Genomic DNA, 13837 nt, shown 5'->3' with positions numbered 1-13837 from the left:
GCACTGACACAGTGATTTTAAACAAGTCTTGCAGGTCTCCACATATTTTCCAGGAGAGCTATTATCCCCTGTGGGGTCAGTATAAGCTGCTTGGCACTACCTGTCACAAACCCCATTAGCAGTGAGCCCCCCTCGAGCCCTGTGTGCTCACACCTCGAGGTGTTGTGCTTCCTGCTGTGTCACACCCCTGATCCCACACTGCGTTGCAAAGTGTTGTGTAAAGAGTCCTGAAACCTGCGAAAATGGAAAAAAAAAAAAAAACAGTTGGGTTTGTTTTGCTTTTCATTTCAGGCTGGTGGCAATGTCTCCTTGGGCCGGGCTCCTCTCCACCACTGCCAGAGTCAGCCTGCTGCTGCTGCTGGGGTCTGTGCTCTTCTCCTGCTCCAGCCTGAGCCACAGAGTGCCTGTAAGTTTTGGCTGCTCCAACTTGACTTCAGACTGATAAAACATGGATGTTTTTTGCCTTTAAGGAAATGCCCATTATTCTTTAGGAAATCTCTTTCTTCAGCTTGAATTATGAAAACAAAACAGAAAGGGTTCTACTGATTTCTATGTAAATGAAGAATCGCTTGTATGGTGCTGCCCATTTTTGCTGGAAATGCTAATGAAAATGGGGTGTTGCAAAGCAACTGTGGCCAGGCAATGACAGCAACACTTAAATGAACCAAGTCACATCCTTTTATCCTTACTGAGCATTTAAACCCCAGCACTCTTCCTGAGCAGAGCTGGTAAACATCAGCTGTCTCCATTATGTGTTTGAACAGATCCAGCACTGGGAGGCCTGGTGGTAAATTTACAATAGCCTGTATCACTAACACCCTCTTGGATAATCACAGAGCTGTGGAAATCAGCTAAGTAATAACTGCTCCACTCACTGCATTTTAGTCCTGTTGAGTCTTGGCTCAGAAAATGTTAACATTGATTTTCATCTGCAGAACCTGGGCTTTTATGGCTGTGATTGTTCCTGAGCTTTAACCATTTGTTATAATTTGAACAATTCCAAGCCCGTGATGCACTCAGCAAAACCAGGAGTTAAGATCTGGTTTCTCATGCATTTCTGAAATCGCAGTCCCTTTCCACAGCTGAAATAAAAACATTCTATAAGTTTGTCAGCCATCTTTGTGTGTTACCACAATCACGGAATCGTGGAATGGTCTAGGTTGGGAGAGACCTTTGTGATTATTGAGTACAACCTTTAACCCAGCACTGCCAAGGCCACCACCAACCCTCGTCCCCAAGGGCCACATCCACACTGTCAATGCTACTCTGTGTGTTTTGCTCAGGTTGACATTTCTGTTGCTCAGAAAGACTCTTCTAGGCTGGAAACGGATATTTATATGCAGAGCATCCAAATTCTGACAGAAAATGTGCATGCATTTTTTTCCCAAAAGAGTGGAAGAACTGAAGGCAGAATGTGTCCCAGAATTTCCAGTTAACCTCTGAATTTACTTACATTTTTCCCTGTGAAAACTTCCTAAGGATTAAGACCCAAACACTTCATGAAGTAAGCTGTAACTCCATCCTAATTGCAAACAATTAGGACTAATCATTCCCTGTAGGGTGGTTATCTCAAATTGTTCAGTAGTGACTGAATTGGTGATCTCAGAAGCTGAAAATATTCCCTTCAGCAGACACTGAGCTGTGGGGATGATAAGCCTGAACCAGTTAATGTGTTCCTGTTGGAACCAGAACAGCTCAGACCCAGGAGTCAATGCCTCGTGTGAGAGTACAGGTCATTTCTGTGCACTCTCCAGAGTTTTTTGTGACTCCCACCAGCTCCTTAGGGAAGCTTTCCATTGAACACCAAGGTTTCCCTCACAGCAAGGATTTTTTTCCCCTGCTGTTCTCCCCTGCCCTCCCCTTGGTGTAACGTTGAGCCGCTCGTGCTGGCTGCTCTCCCACACCTCTGCCAGCCTCGTGCTGCACTTGCCATGGAGGTGGTGATTAAATCCCTGCCTCATTGTTTTAAAAGGCTTGGAGAACACTGGGAGCAGGTGGAGAAGAGGATCCTCACATTTGTATCATGTGGGCAACTTGGTGTGTTTTTTCCCGTGTCCTATTTTGGAAACAGCTGAACTATTTTAGCTGAAATCTTCTCCAAGCCTGAAATAAATGCATTTAAGAAAAAAAAAAAAACAAACAAAAAAAAAACCAAAAAAAAACCCAAAAAAACCAAACACAAAACCCAAAAAAAAAAAAAAAAAACCAACCCCCAAACCAACCAACAAGCCTTGAGGCATTCCACTCCTGTGGAAAATTTCAGCTGAAAAAGTTAAAAGTTTGACATATTTTTAGGCAAGGGAAAATGGGGTCTTAAAATGTTACACAACCCTAATAATAGCCAGGGCTCCTGCCTCTGACTGAAATACAGGTGAGGCTCTGTGAGAGCTGGTTTGAAACCTGCAACCTGCTCTGGAATGGGAAATAAGCTGCATTGCTTTGTTCAGCACAAATGTCATGCTAGTTATGCATGTTTAACCTTTAATATACTTTAAATCTAAATTTAACCATGTGGAAAAAATCTCAGATGTCAAAAAAAAAAAAATCTGCTGGCGAGGGAAAAAATTTTGTATTCTCAGCCAGCACTAAATTACCCAGATGCAATTGCTAATGAGCTGAATCTCTTCTCTCCAAAAGGAGTTTGCCCTTACAAAAATAGAAGAGAGCGACATAAAAGATGACAGTGGGAAGGAGCCGGGGACAGAGGATGACGCTGATCCTGAAGACCTGGAAGTGTTTTACCCCACAGATCAGTGGCAAACCCTGCCTCCAGGTAACTGCTGCTGGCTAATTATAGCATGCCTCTGGAAGCCACCTGCCAGCACTGACAGGAGCCTTGCAGACACTCCAAGAGCTGGTTGTTCCCATAACAATGTGTGCTTTTGCTGGTGTACACATAAAGAGAAGGATGTGGTGACGCAGTGCAGGGACTGGAGGCCGTGGGCAAAGCGTCCAAGGAGGGCACTGGAGTAGGAGGAGTGGGCTGCCAGCCCCCTTGTGGGTGGGAGCTGTCTCTCTCACTGGCTCCTCAGCCTTTTCTCTCTTCATTTGTCAGGGGCCAGGTTTTATAACATTTGCTGGCACGTGGATTCCCAGGTCTGTTGTGCTCCGGTGTGGAGCTGCTCAGTGGCAAACTGATTAGGAGCTGTCACTGGAGCACTGCACAGCTTTTAACAATGGGTTTTCTGTTCCTTGGCTGTTTGAAAGCTAGCTTTTATTTCCATCTGTGCAAACCACAAAAAACCTCTTCCCTTTCTTTGGGTTGGTGTCTTTCATTAGACATGCTGGGACTCTGTGGAGAGAGGAGCCCAGCGGAGCAGCTTGGCCTCCGTCTGCTGGGAAGGCTCTGGAGGGGTCAAACCCATTCAAACACACACAGATGCACGTGTGCATACATATTCCAACAATTAGCCTGTCCCTGGGGTCCTGAACGAGCTGTTTAATCCACTTGTGCTTTGGTGTCCTCATGTATATGCAGGTGTAATACCTTCCCACCTCACAAGGGTGAACTAAGTAGTAATTAATTTTTATAAAGTGCTCTGAATTTAAGAGCTTTATCCTATGCTCAGTATTATCATTGAATGAATAAGTATGGGTTCCATTTGTCTTGAAATTTCTGCCAGATATAGCAGAATGACTTTTCCAAATGTAAATCTTTATATAACATAAATGGCTACAAAAGCCCCTGTGTTCCACAGAGCTGTAGTATATACTTATATTCCATTTCTGTACCATTATGTATGGAAGGCATGTGGTGTCCCTGCTCATTATTCAGCCTGGCAGATCCCCACCAGCTTTGTTGGAGCAGAACATGTACATACTTGCAATCATTAGAAACCTCATTGCAGGGTTTGTTCACAAGCACCTTCTCCACTGCTCAGGTGCCTTATTCTGCTTCATTTTTGTAGTTATTCCATGTTGGGCACATGTAGTGAAGGGTTTGTGGAAGTGGGGAGCTTGTCAGTATTCACAGAGGAGAGTAATTTTGGTTACTCTTGTAAAGACTTTAATGGCATCCTGCCTCACGCTCTGACTGCTACAGGTCCCAGCACTGGGGACACGGCACAAACAGGAGCCTGCCTTGATCTCCTGCTGCCAGCCTGGGTTTCTGTCTCCTGGGGGTTCCTCGAGTGAAATCCCTGTGAGGACTGGCACTCACACCTTCAGCACGTGTTAGCCAAGGCTGGGGACCCTGCTGCCAGCATGAGCCCATCCCTGTAGCCTCTGGCCCACACTTTCCCAGTGTGAGCACAGCTCTGGCTGGGCAGGGAGCTGACCTGGCACGAGGGAAGCTGCTGCTGTGGCTGCACAGGGATGCACCTTCTGGTCCTGCAGCAGAGCCACGCTCCTTGGCAGCGTGTTTCATCCACTGCTTCTGCATCTTGCCATGTTTTCCATGTGGTTGCACTCACTGGCAGCTGAGCAAAGCCTGGCTGGGCTGGGCTCAGAGTTTGCCTTCTGCTGCCCATCTCTCCAAGACACTCCCACTCCCTCTCCCGTTGTATCCCTGCAGCAAAGTAGGCCAGTCTCTCTGGGGGGAAGCAAATGATTGAATTTAGAACTGATCTGCAGTTCTGAACACTGGGAGGGAGCTTGGAGCTGCGCTTCGCCCATCTCACTCCTGTTTCAACTTGTTCCTGTTCTGAGCTCACGCAGGAGTTTTGTGCTTCTCTACAATGGTGCAGCAGCTCATCTTTTATAGATGTATTCCCAGTTTTCCTCTGCTGAGTTTCCAGTTCCCTGTTACTAATTGCATCAATCCACATTTCCACTGGGACTGCAGCAGTGTCATCAACCTGTAACCTGTCAAATCCACCCCAAATTCGATTGTTATTGTGTCTGTAACGCTTTGGGCGCTTGTTCCTCGCTGTCTACAGTGTGAGCTGGATTTTGATCAAGTGCTTCCTTGCACTTTGAGCACACTTCAAGCTGCTGGAGGTAGCTGGATGCAAACACAGAGAGACAGTTGCCCTAAGAGCTGTGCTGCCTGTAATCTGGAAGCAAGATCAGCTGTCTCTTCTGCCAGGCAGCCGGAGCTGACGGCTCTGGAAAGGTTGGTGAAACTTCCCAAAGCCCTTTAACACTTCGTTAGGCATTGCTTCTTTCTCACTTGGCACTAAATAATGCACCAGGTGCAGGGCTCACACTGAAAGGAGACGTGTGCCTCGGAGAGGCTTCCAGCACATCTGCTATTGGACTTTTGGGCATCGTCTGTGGGGCTTTTCCTTCTGTCCATGGCTGGAGTCCACAGGAACCTGGAGGGTTTTTGGGGTTTAGTGAGTGGGATTGCTGTGTCCTCTGAATGAAGGTTCACACCCCTGCTCAGACTCCTCATGGTCAGGTCACAGAGTTTGTTTGAAGTTGTGCTTCCTCTGCTCTCTTTTTTTGTTCAGAATACACTTTCTCCAGGTGATAGTACCCTTGGGAGCTGGAACATCTTTTTTCCTTTGTTATTTGGGCACCAAATTTCCCAATATTTTGTTTAGCATTCCTGATGATGATTGGAAGTTGGATTGCTCTGACCATCTAGTTGTATCACTGAGCAGCAGATTTTTCCATCCAGCATTAGGGTGGGAAATTTTCCACCCAGCAGTGGCTCCACTGGGAAGACTTTGCTGTGAAGATTCAGAAAAAGGATATCAGAGACAGGGGTTTAATTGGGAAAGGAAAAGGGTGTTAATCACCACCCCAGCAGTGAAGAGTGGAGAGCTGGGGCTGCACAGGGCCTCTGCTCTGCCCATCCCCATGGCAGCAGCACTTTGCTGCTCCCTAATGTGGTAGAAACCCTCTGGCAGCTTTTCCAGCTGACAGTTGGGAGTTAATGAGTCAGTTTCCAATCCAGATGGACAAGTGAGAACCTCCTCTGCCCAAAATATCAAAATATTTAGATTGCTCTGCAGACAGGCAGCAGTGGGGCAGAGAGGCTGCCTTTGCTGCAGAGCAGCTCCCTGCAGACTGGAGGGATGGAGCAGAGCCTGGCACTGTGACTGGCATGGTGCAGCGTGGATCTCTCTGGGGTTTGAATGGATGTCTCAGGGCAGAGCAGAGAGCTTAGCTGGCCTGCACCTTCACTGTGGTTAAAGCTCTGCTTTGCAGAGCTGAACCTGCAGTGACTCCTCAGGGTTTGTGCTGCCCAGAATAATTTTCTAAAGTGCCCGATTATTTCACAGTTAAAAACCAAGGAGCCATGGCTGCTGCTGCTGATCAGGCTGCCAGAGTGAAGCTGATGTGAACATACTGTTGGTGCTGCTTCTGCAAAGATGAAACCATCTTATGTTCAGCAGGGAGCCAGTGATATATTGCTTGGCATTTAAATATCCATGGCTGCAGCTCTCAAGGATCCTCGGGCTATCTTTGCTGCTTCTGCTTGTCACAGGTCTTCTCCCATCTCATTTGCTGCTCAAACAAAGTTTTACACCTGGAAACACAGTTCTCCAGGCAGCCACATCGGGGAGGTGTTTCCAGAGGCTGCTTTGAAGGACTTGCTGTGGAAAGAACAGGGCTGAGGATGGGCAATAACTCGGTCCAGTTTCATTAGCAGTCTGACTTCCAGGTGACTTCAGTGGCCAAATGAGGCAGCCCTGCTTTAGGCTGAGAAGAGGTTCTTGAAGCAGGGGGAGGAAGGAGGCAGGAGGGATCTGTGCCAGGCCTGTCTCTGTAGGAATCCAGGGCATCCCTGTGGCTGCCCTAGATGTTCTAAAACCCTGGCAGGGGTCAGAAACCCCCCTGTACAGAGCCCCGAGAGACACTGTCTTTGATCTCTGTCCATGGAAAAGAGTTTTCAATCTTACAGGATGAATTACAAGCTCTGAGTGTTTTATGTAAGTAGTAATTAGTGTGGCATGGGTGCAAAAGTAGAATTTTAGGATTCTAGGTAAGGGGTTCAAAGGGGGCAAGATGGAGGAAAATTGGGTGTGCCTTGTCCTTTTTCTTCTTCTTCATGCCCTCCATGTTTCACTGTGCTGTTGGCATTTTTCTGTTGGTTTGGGCTGGGGACACACTGTTCAACATGGGTGATGGATATTGGCACGTTATTGTAAATATAGCACACATAGTTTCTAGTATAGAATGTTTGTAAAACCCCACTGAGGGGCAGAGTCCCGCACGCTGCCCTGCAGGACAGACCCGCTGCAGGTCAGAGAGAAAATATTGTAGATAAGAAAGAATTAACAACCTTGAAAACCAGCACAGATGAATTATGACCCCTTCTTTGGCAGCGGGGCTGAAAGACAGAGACTTCTACAATCTCGGGATCATTTAAATATCACAGATCCTGACATGTCCCACAGCCCGTGGTGTTGACGTGGGTGCTGCTGAGGGTCCCCTCACACCTTGTCTGGGGGACCTTGCTCCTGCTGCTCGCTGGGATGTCCTGAGCTGCAGCAGCTCTTGCTAATTGCTTTGCTGGATTAATCACTGTCCAAACTATTGGCTTCTCACTGACCCGGACCTAACTCAGACAGTGGTGGGCAGGTCTCTGAAATATTTATGGCAGCATGGTCAAGAGAGGGCTGTGAAATACAGAGTGAAACCACCAGGGTATGCTCATTTTTGCAAAGTTTGACATGTCTGATCCAGGAAATAGGAGCCTCATCAGATCAGCACAGATTTGCATATAGAGGGAAGGCAAATGGAATTTAAAAAAACCTCATCTATACTAGATGAAATGCTTCTTCTCTGGGTTTCTTTATAAAATGACTTGTTAGTGATGTGCGGAGGGGAGAAATCTTGAATCTGGGGTTGTTATAATCTTGTCTGGCCAGCAACAGGAGAGCTGGAGGATGATTCCAGCAGGTAGGAAAGGCCAGGCTGACTTGAGAGGAAATGTTCAGTGCTTGGAAGCTGAGTTATGGTCCCTGGTAGCTCTCCCTCTGCTTGTTTTCAATCTGACCTCTTGCATAGGAGGATTTTCATCTCCTAAATGTATCTCGTGCCTGTCCTTTTTATTGCCAGCTGCCTTCATGGGCTCCTCCCTCAGCTTCCTACCCTCGTGGGCTTTCCTTTGTCTCTCATCTCCACATCACAGGATGCACAGTGTCCCTAACACTGGCTTGTGCCTAATTCCAAGCCCTTGGCAGAAGTGCCAGGGCTGAAGCTTCAGGTGCTGCTCCTGCCTTGCGTGTGGGACAGTGCCCGGCAGATGTGGCACACCAAGCACATCCTCCATGCCCTATGCCCTGCTCCTGGTCTGGGTAAGGGGGATAGTGGTGTTTCCCTGTCTGCTCCAGGACTGGGGCTCAGGAGGTGCTGGGACAATGAGCAGACAGCAGACAGGGGTTCCCAGCCCCCTGCTCCAGCAGGAGGACTGTTTGAAGGCTGCCAGCTCTGGGCAGGGAGACACGGCACGAGTGTCCCACCCTGCGCTTGGTTTCAGCATTTCTGTGATGAATTGGGAGCCAGTTTTTGCCCCCCAAATGCAGGTGAAACTTCTCTCATTTCCAGAAGTGGCAGTGTCCTGACAGCACTGGTGTGGTGAGAAAAAGCCCTACATTGTTTGCTCGGGTTTAGGAGCAAGGTGAGCTTGGGGTGGGTTTTTGGTGTGTCCAGTCAGTCCTGTCCCTTACTGGCCGTGATGTTACTGGTTTCCTTAAACAAACTGGTTACAAAAGACTTTTGCAGTGATGCTCTTCTGCAAAAAACTAACTGTGCTTCTGAGCAGCCAGAATAAAAGTCTGAGCTTCTCTAACATGCAGCCACAGGCTAGGGATGTGGGGCACTGCCAAAACAAGGATGCAGTGCTGTGTTTTCATGAGCCAAGCCATTACTCCTGCTAGTGGTTTGTGGAATTCTGAGCCCTGCAGGGCATTCCAGGTGCTCTGGAGTGGTCATAAACCAGGGATGAGGTGCTGAGAGTCAAGCAGTGGCTTTAGTGCAACAGGAGGGGGTTAAGCTGTAGCTTTCAGAATAATTTCAAACTTCACTTTAATGATGCTCAGGCTGCTAGTGGTGTAATAGCAGTAGACATCAGCAGTGGGAATCATTCCCGAGGTTAAATGTACATTGTTTGGTGGGGGAAAAGTGCTTTGAAAGAAGAGGGACTGTTTCCCAGAGAAGACATCTCTCATTCCTTGCTTTTATCTCGTCCCTGCCAAGCCAGGGATGCTGTGAGCTGCTGAGAGGTGCTTAAATGTGTGCTGGGTGATGAGAAATGCCTTGCTGTGGTTTTTATGTGCAAGCAGGCTGGATTTCCTGCAATAGCTCCAATAACCTTCGCGTGGCTGTTTAGAGGGATGAACCTCATTAAAGAAGAGGTATTTAATAACAGGCCTATTTTTATCTCTGTCTTTATCTAACAGTCTGCACATTTATTTCAAGCTTGTAACAGTGCTTTGGAAGAAAAATGTTTTCCCTCCTCTAAAATGTTTTGGCAGTGTCTCCAGCCTTGGTTATCTTGAATTCCAGTTTGGCTATCATCCCTCCTCCTTCCACACCAGGCCCACAGCTCCAAGATTTCCTTGGGGAATGGGAAATTTCTATGGGCATATGGTTTCAAAACGTGGGACTTGGGTCCCAGGGTCACTGAAACAGTTCTGAAGGTTTGATCAAACATAATCACAGCAACTCCCTCAGGCTCCAAATGTGTGATCTTGGGTGGGACAAGCACTGCAAGCATTGCAGTGTTTGCTGCAGGATATGATTGACCACATGCTCTGGGAGAGGCTAGCAGCTCTGGGGGTCAGGCATTCCTGCTGAGATTATTTTTTTTTTCCTAAATTTGTCAACTTTATTCTTTAATTTACAAATTAAACCCTGACCTATAGATCTCCTGCAGACATTGTGTTTTCAGCCCACTCTCCTGTATTTACTCTCAGTTGCTGGTGGTGATGGAGGCAGCCCCAGCCCCGAGGGGATGCACCATCTTTCCAGCTCTTTCCACATTCATCCCTTTGGCATTGCTGGCTCTGTATCCAGACCCTGCCCTGGCTGAAGGTTTGCTGGAGCACAAGTGCCTGAGCCTGTGGCCAGGATGACCATTTCTGAGCCCTTTTCCCAGGACACATGTGGCCACATGCTCCAGGAGATGCTGGATCTGGGCCTAGGGATGTGTGTGGCAGTGATTACAAAAGAACTTGACTCTAGGCACTAATCCCTGGCTTTTCCTTGCTGTTCAGTCTGGATCATGTACATCCCTTAACCACAGTTCTGCAGCATTATCTTGTTTCCATAATTAAGGAGTATTTTCCATGGTCTTGCTCAGGCCCTTCCTCCCTGCAGTTTTCCCCCACGGGCTAAGGCCTGACTTACTGAAACTTCCACAGAACTGATTCTGAGTGGACAAGGTCAGAGCGTTTTTCAGGCAGTCAGCACAGTCAGATGGCTCCTGTGAGGAATATTTCACTTGCTCCTTCACAGTTCTTGCCTGCAAATTGTTCTCTTGCTCAGATGGGGCTCCAGCTTTTTTTTTTTTTTTCCCTCATTTTTCTTTCCTAAGTTATTCAATTTTCCATACATTTATTTATAGGGTTACACAAGCAACAGGTCTGCTTTTTCCACAGATCCTCCCAGAGCCATGTGCTGTGCCTGCTCCATTCTGGTGCAAAAGCACCTTGCTCCTCTGAGGAAAACTCAGAATATCCATCCAGCTGTCTTGACTGAGCGAGGCATTTTCTCTGAACCCTACCCTCTGTTCATTTCAGAATCTGCAGGGAATTTGGGACATAAATTAAAAAGCTATTTGATGCTACTTGAGGTCTAGAAGCTGGTTTTGCATTTGTTCTTACTTGAACGTACACCGAGACAAATGGCTCTGTTTTACTGAAGCTGCTTCCTTTAACATCCTGAGGAAACTTCCCAGTTAAAGATGGCTCTGTTTTTCCAGCCCTGCTTTACCAGCAAAAGCCGGGGAAGAAAATGTAATCTCCTTGGGTCTGTCCTGATGTTTTGTAGAACTAATTCCCATTTATTGGAAGAACTCTTCCATGCTAGATTCACATTTAATTTTTTATTATGTGTTTACATTTTGGAAGGAGTAAGGGTGGTGGTGTTGGAAATTCTAATGAGGGACAACATTTCTGATTCAAAAGACTCAGGCTCATCTCTCCTGATTTTTCTGCCTGCTCCTAAAGACTGCAGGAAGTTTTGCTTGGGTCATTCACTTGCAACAGGATGTTATCTGAATACAGAATTAATGTATGCAGCCTGTCACTTGGAATTGCTGCTGTTCTGCTGCTGGAGAGCTCCCGGGGTTGCAGAGTCCTTGCAAGCAGCAATAACAGGAATGTGCCTGTGATCCTGCAAAGCCAGAGGAGGAACAGGGAGCTGCAAGTCTCCCCCATCACTGCAGGGTGTGAATAAATAGATCTAATCAACAATTTACATGTTAGCCCCAGACCAGGTTTTATTTTTAGGATGTGTCATTCAGCCCAAGTGAAACCTCTGCATCTCGGGCTGGTGGTGTTTCTGAAAGCACCTCGAAGTGATCACCGAGGCTGGATTTTAAGCTGCATTTACATTTTGATAGAATCTGCTGCTTTCCTTATCTGAAACAAAGCCCACCTGATCTTCATTAATTACACGATCATTTCACCTGCTAACCAGGGTGCTCCTAATTACAGTTATCTCTCTGTTCTTCACCAGATAATACACAAAAAATTGTTATCCCAGGCTGTATCTGGATGAGCTGGAGCTGCGAGGAGGTTGCACATGGTGATGGTTTTACAGGTGGAGTGAAGGTATTTATAGACTGTCTGAGGGAACACTGGAGGAGTGGCTGCTGTCCCGCTGGCTGTGCTGCCATTCCAAGACACCTCCACGGCAAAACACACAGAAAACACTGCTTAAACATAGAAAAATCTGGTTACTGCAGGGTGACTGGGGCAAGCCAGCTCCACAAGAGAGGTGGTGGAGTCCTGGGACATCCCAGACCCTCCTCAACACAGGCCTAGGGCTGGAGGGGACACTGCTTGAGCAGGGGTTGATCCCAGAGGTGTTTCCAGCCTCAGCTCTCAGGCACTGTCTGGCAGTGCCTTTTTTAAGACAGAAAATCTCATGGTGGCTTCACAGAGAGCTGCAAGCCCTGGTGGTGGTGCTGACTGCTCCCCCACTAACATCAGCTGCAGTCTGAGTGGGGCAAGCACAGAAGGGTCTTCTCTGAAAAGAGGCAGCAGGAAATGTCTGAGCTGCTGGGGATTTGTGGGTCCAGAGGACTGGAGCCAGGAGCCAGAGGCTGCAGGGAAGACGCTCCATGAGGGCAGAGCCTTTGCTGGAAGAGAAGTCAAGGGGCTTTCACTTGACTCCTGTTTCATCATCCTTCCACACACTGATCTCTTCAGATGCTCTCTAAACCTTTGGGTTGCTTTCTGAAGGGGAAAGGACTTGTCCTGGAGGAGGAGCAGGGCCAGGCTGCTGAGGATAGCTGGTAAGCTGTCAGCTGGCAAGAGAGGAGGGACATGGAGGCTCCTGCAGCCCAGGCTGTGCTCAGAGGTGTGAACACTGCATGAGGAGATGCACACACTCTCCTCCATCCACTGCAAGTGTTCTCAGGCCAAACACACCTGCACTGCCTGTTTGTACTGTTTGCTATACTTGATAAAATGATATATGCGACTTTGGGGGTTTTTGTTGCCTTTTCTTAATCTGAAGAGAACTAAACATAGTTCACATGATTTCTTTTGTGCCTTCTGCATTGCAGGTGATGCAGGCAGGGATGGAACAACGGCATCTTTATACTTGTCAAGTCTCTATCCACACCCGAGGAGCTGCCTGAAGCTCAAAGGTGATTTTCTTGCAGGCTTAGAACACTACACCAGCAGGGAGAACAAGAAGCTCAGTGGAGATTGTGCTCCAGAAAATCTGTATCTGTGGTCCAAAAGCTAAATATGGAACCATGGAAGTGCACACTGCAGTGGCAGAGGAGCTGGGAATGCTGAATGGGGAGGTTTCCTGCCCTTCTTGCATGAGGAGCCAGGGGTCCTCTAGTTTTCCATGAGGATCTCTGGTTCTCCATGGTCCTCCATGAGGACCTCTGGTTGTCCATGGTTCTCCCTGAGGACCTCTGGTTCTCCACAAGGACCCCTGGTTCTCCGTGGTTCTCCACAGGCATGTGCTGATGCCCTGCCCAGAGCTTGCTGTGACAGCAGGCAGTAGTTTCAGGTGGGGCTGCTCTGCTGGCAGGGTTATGGTGCTCCCAGCAGGGCAGGGCAGGGATGCTCCTGTCCCAGCAGGTCACTGGGCATGCAGGTACCACCCTACAGCAGCTGCTTCTCCTCTGCATTGCTTCCAGGGACAAAACTCCTGTCCTGGAGGGACAGGAAGCCCTGCAGAGCCAGCACGGAGGGGACGGGCTGGGCAGCACCTGGGCAGCACTGGTTTAATCATTTCTGCCTGTTCCTGCCACGGAGGCTGTGTGCTGGGTGGAGATGTGTGTGTTTGGGGAGGGTTGGCCGACCATTAGCTTGTCAGGGTTTGCAACACTGGCAGCTGGGGAGAAAACTGTTATTAAGTGTAACGTGGCACCTTGGAGATGGAAGCATGGGGAGACAATAAATACAGCCTTCCATAATGCCATTTTATGGTGTCACTCTTCAGAATTTATTAAGACATAGTTGCAGCCATGCCTGCAGCCTCCTGTGCTGGAATCAGTAAATTGTGTTCATTATCTCCAGCACCTGCTCTGACCTGCTGTGTTTTACAAGGGGGGAGACACTGAAGGTGTGGGGACACCTCAGCTGCTTTCTGCAGCTGTTTCCTTGGTGGAAATCCAGCTTTTCTGGGGTTTCTGGGACACCCCAGGCAGTGTGGATGGGCCCCAAGTGTGACGTGGTGGTTGAAGAGAACACTGAGGGACTGAGGACCTGCCAAAATTACCACAGTTCCACGGGGAACGGGGAAGGAGCTG

At 48.1% G+C, this 13837-nt stretch overlaps 1 protein-coding gene across 1 annotated transcript; it reads left to right on the top strand.

Annotated features, from left to right (window-relative positions):
- Positions 1-296: 296 nt before the first annotated feature.
- On the top strand, positions 297-11672 carry LOC128795826 (nucleotide exchange factor SIL1-like; the record flags this gene model as incomplete). The annotated part of the gene is made up of 3 exons (XM_053956892.1): positions 297-406; positions 2638-2773; positions 11578-11672. Coding segments are annotated over exons 1-3 (336 nt in total), but the record flags the coding sequence as incomplete, so codon positions are not given.
- Positions 11673-13837: the final 2165 nt, after the last annotated feature.

The sequence above is a fragment of the Vidua chalybeata genome, chromosome 15, assembly GCF_026979565.1.
Source record: "Vidua chalybeata isolate OUT-0048 chromosome 15, bVidCha1 merged haplotype, whole genome shotgun sequence".
Taxonomy (NCBI): domain Eukaryota; kingdom Metazoa; phylum Chordata; class Aves; order Passeriformes; family Viduidae; genus Vidua; species Vidua chalybeata.
The sequence above is the reverse complement of the archived record's forward strand: the minus strand, read 5'-3'. Positions and strand labels throughout refer to the sequence as shown.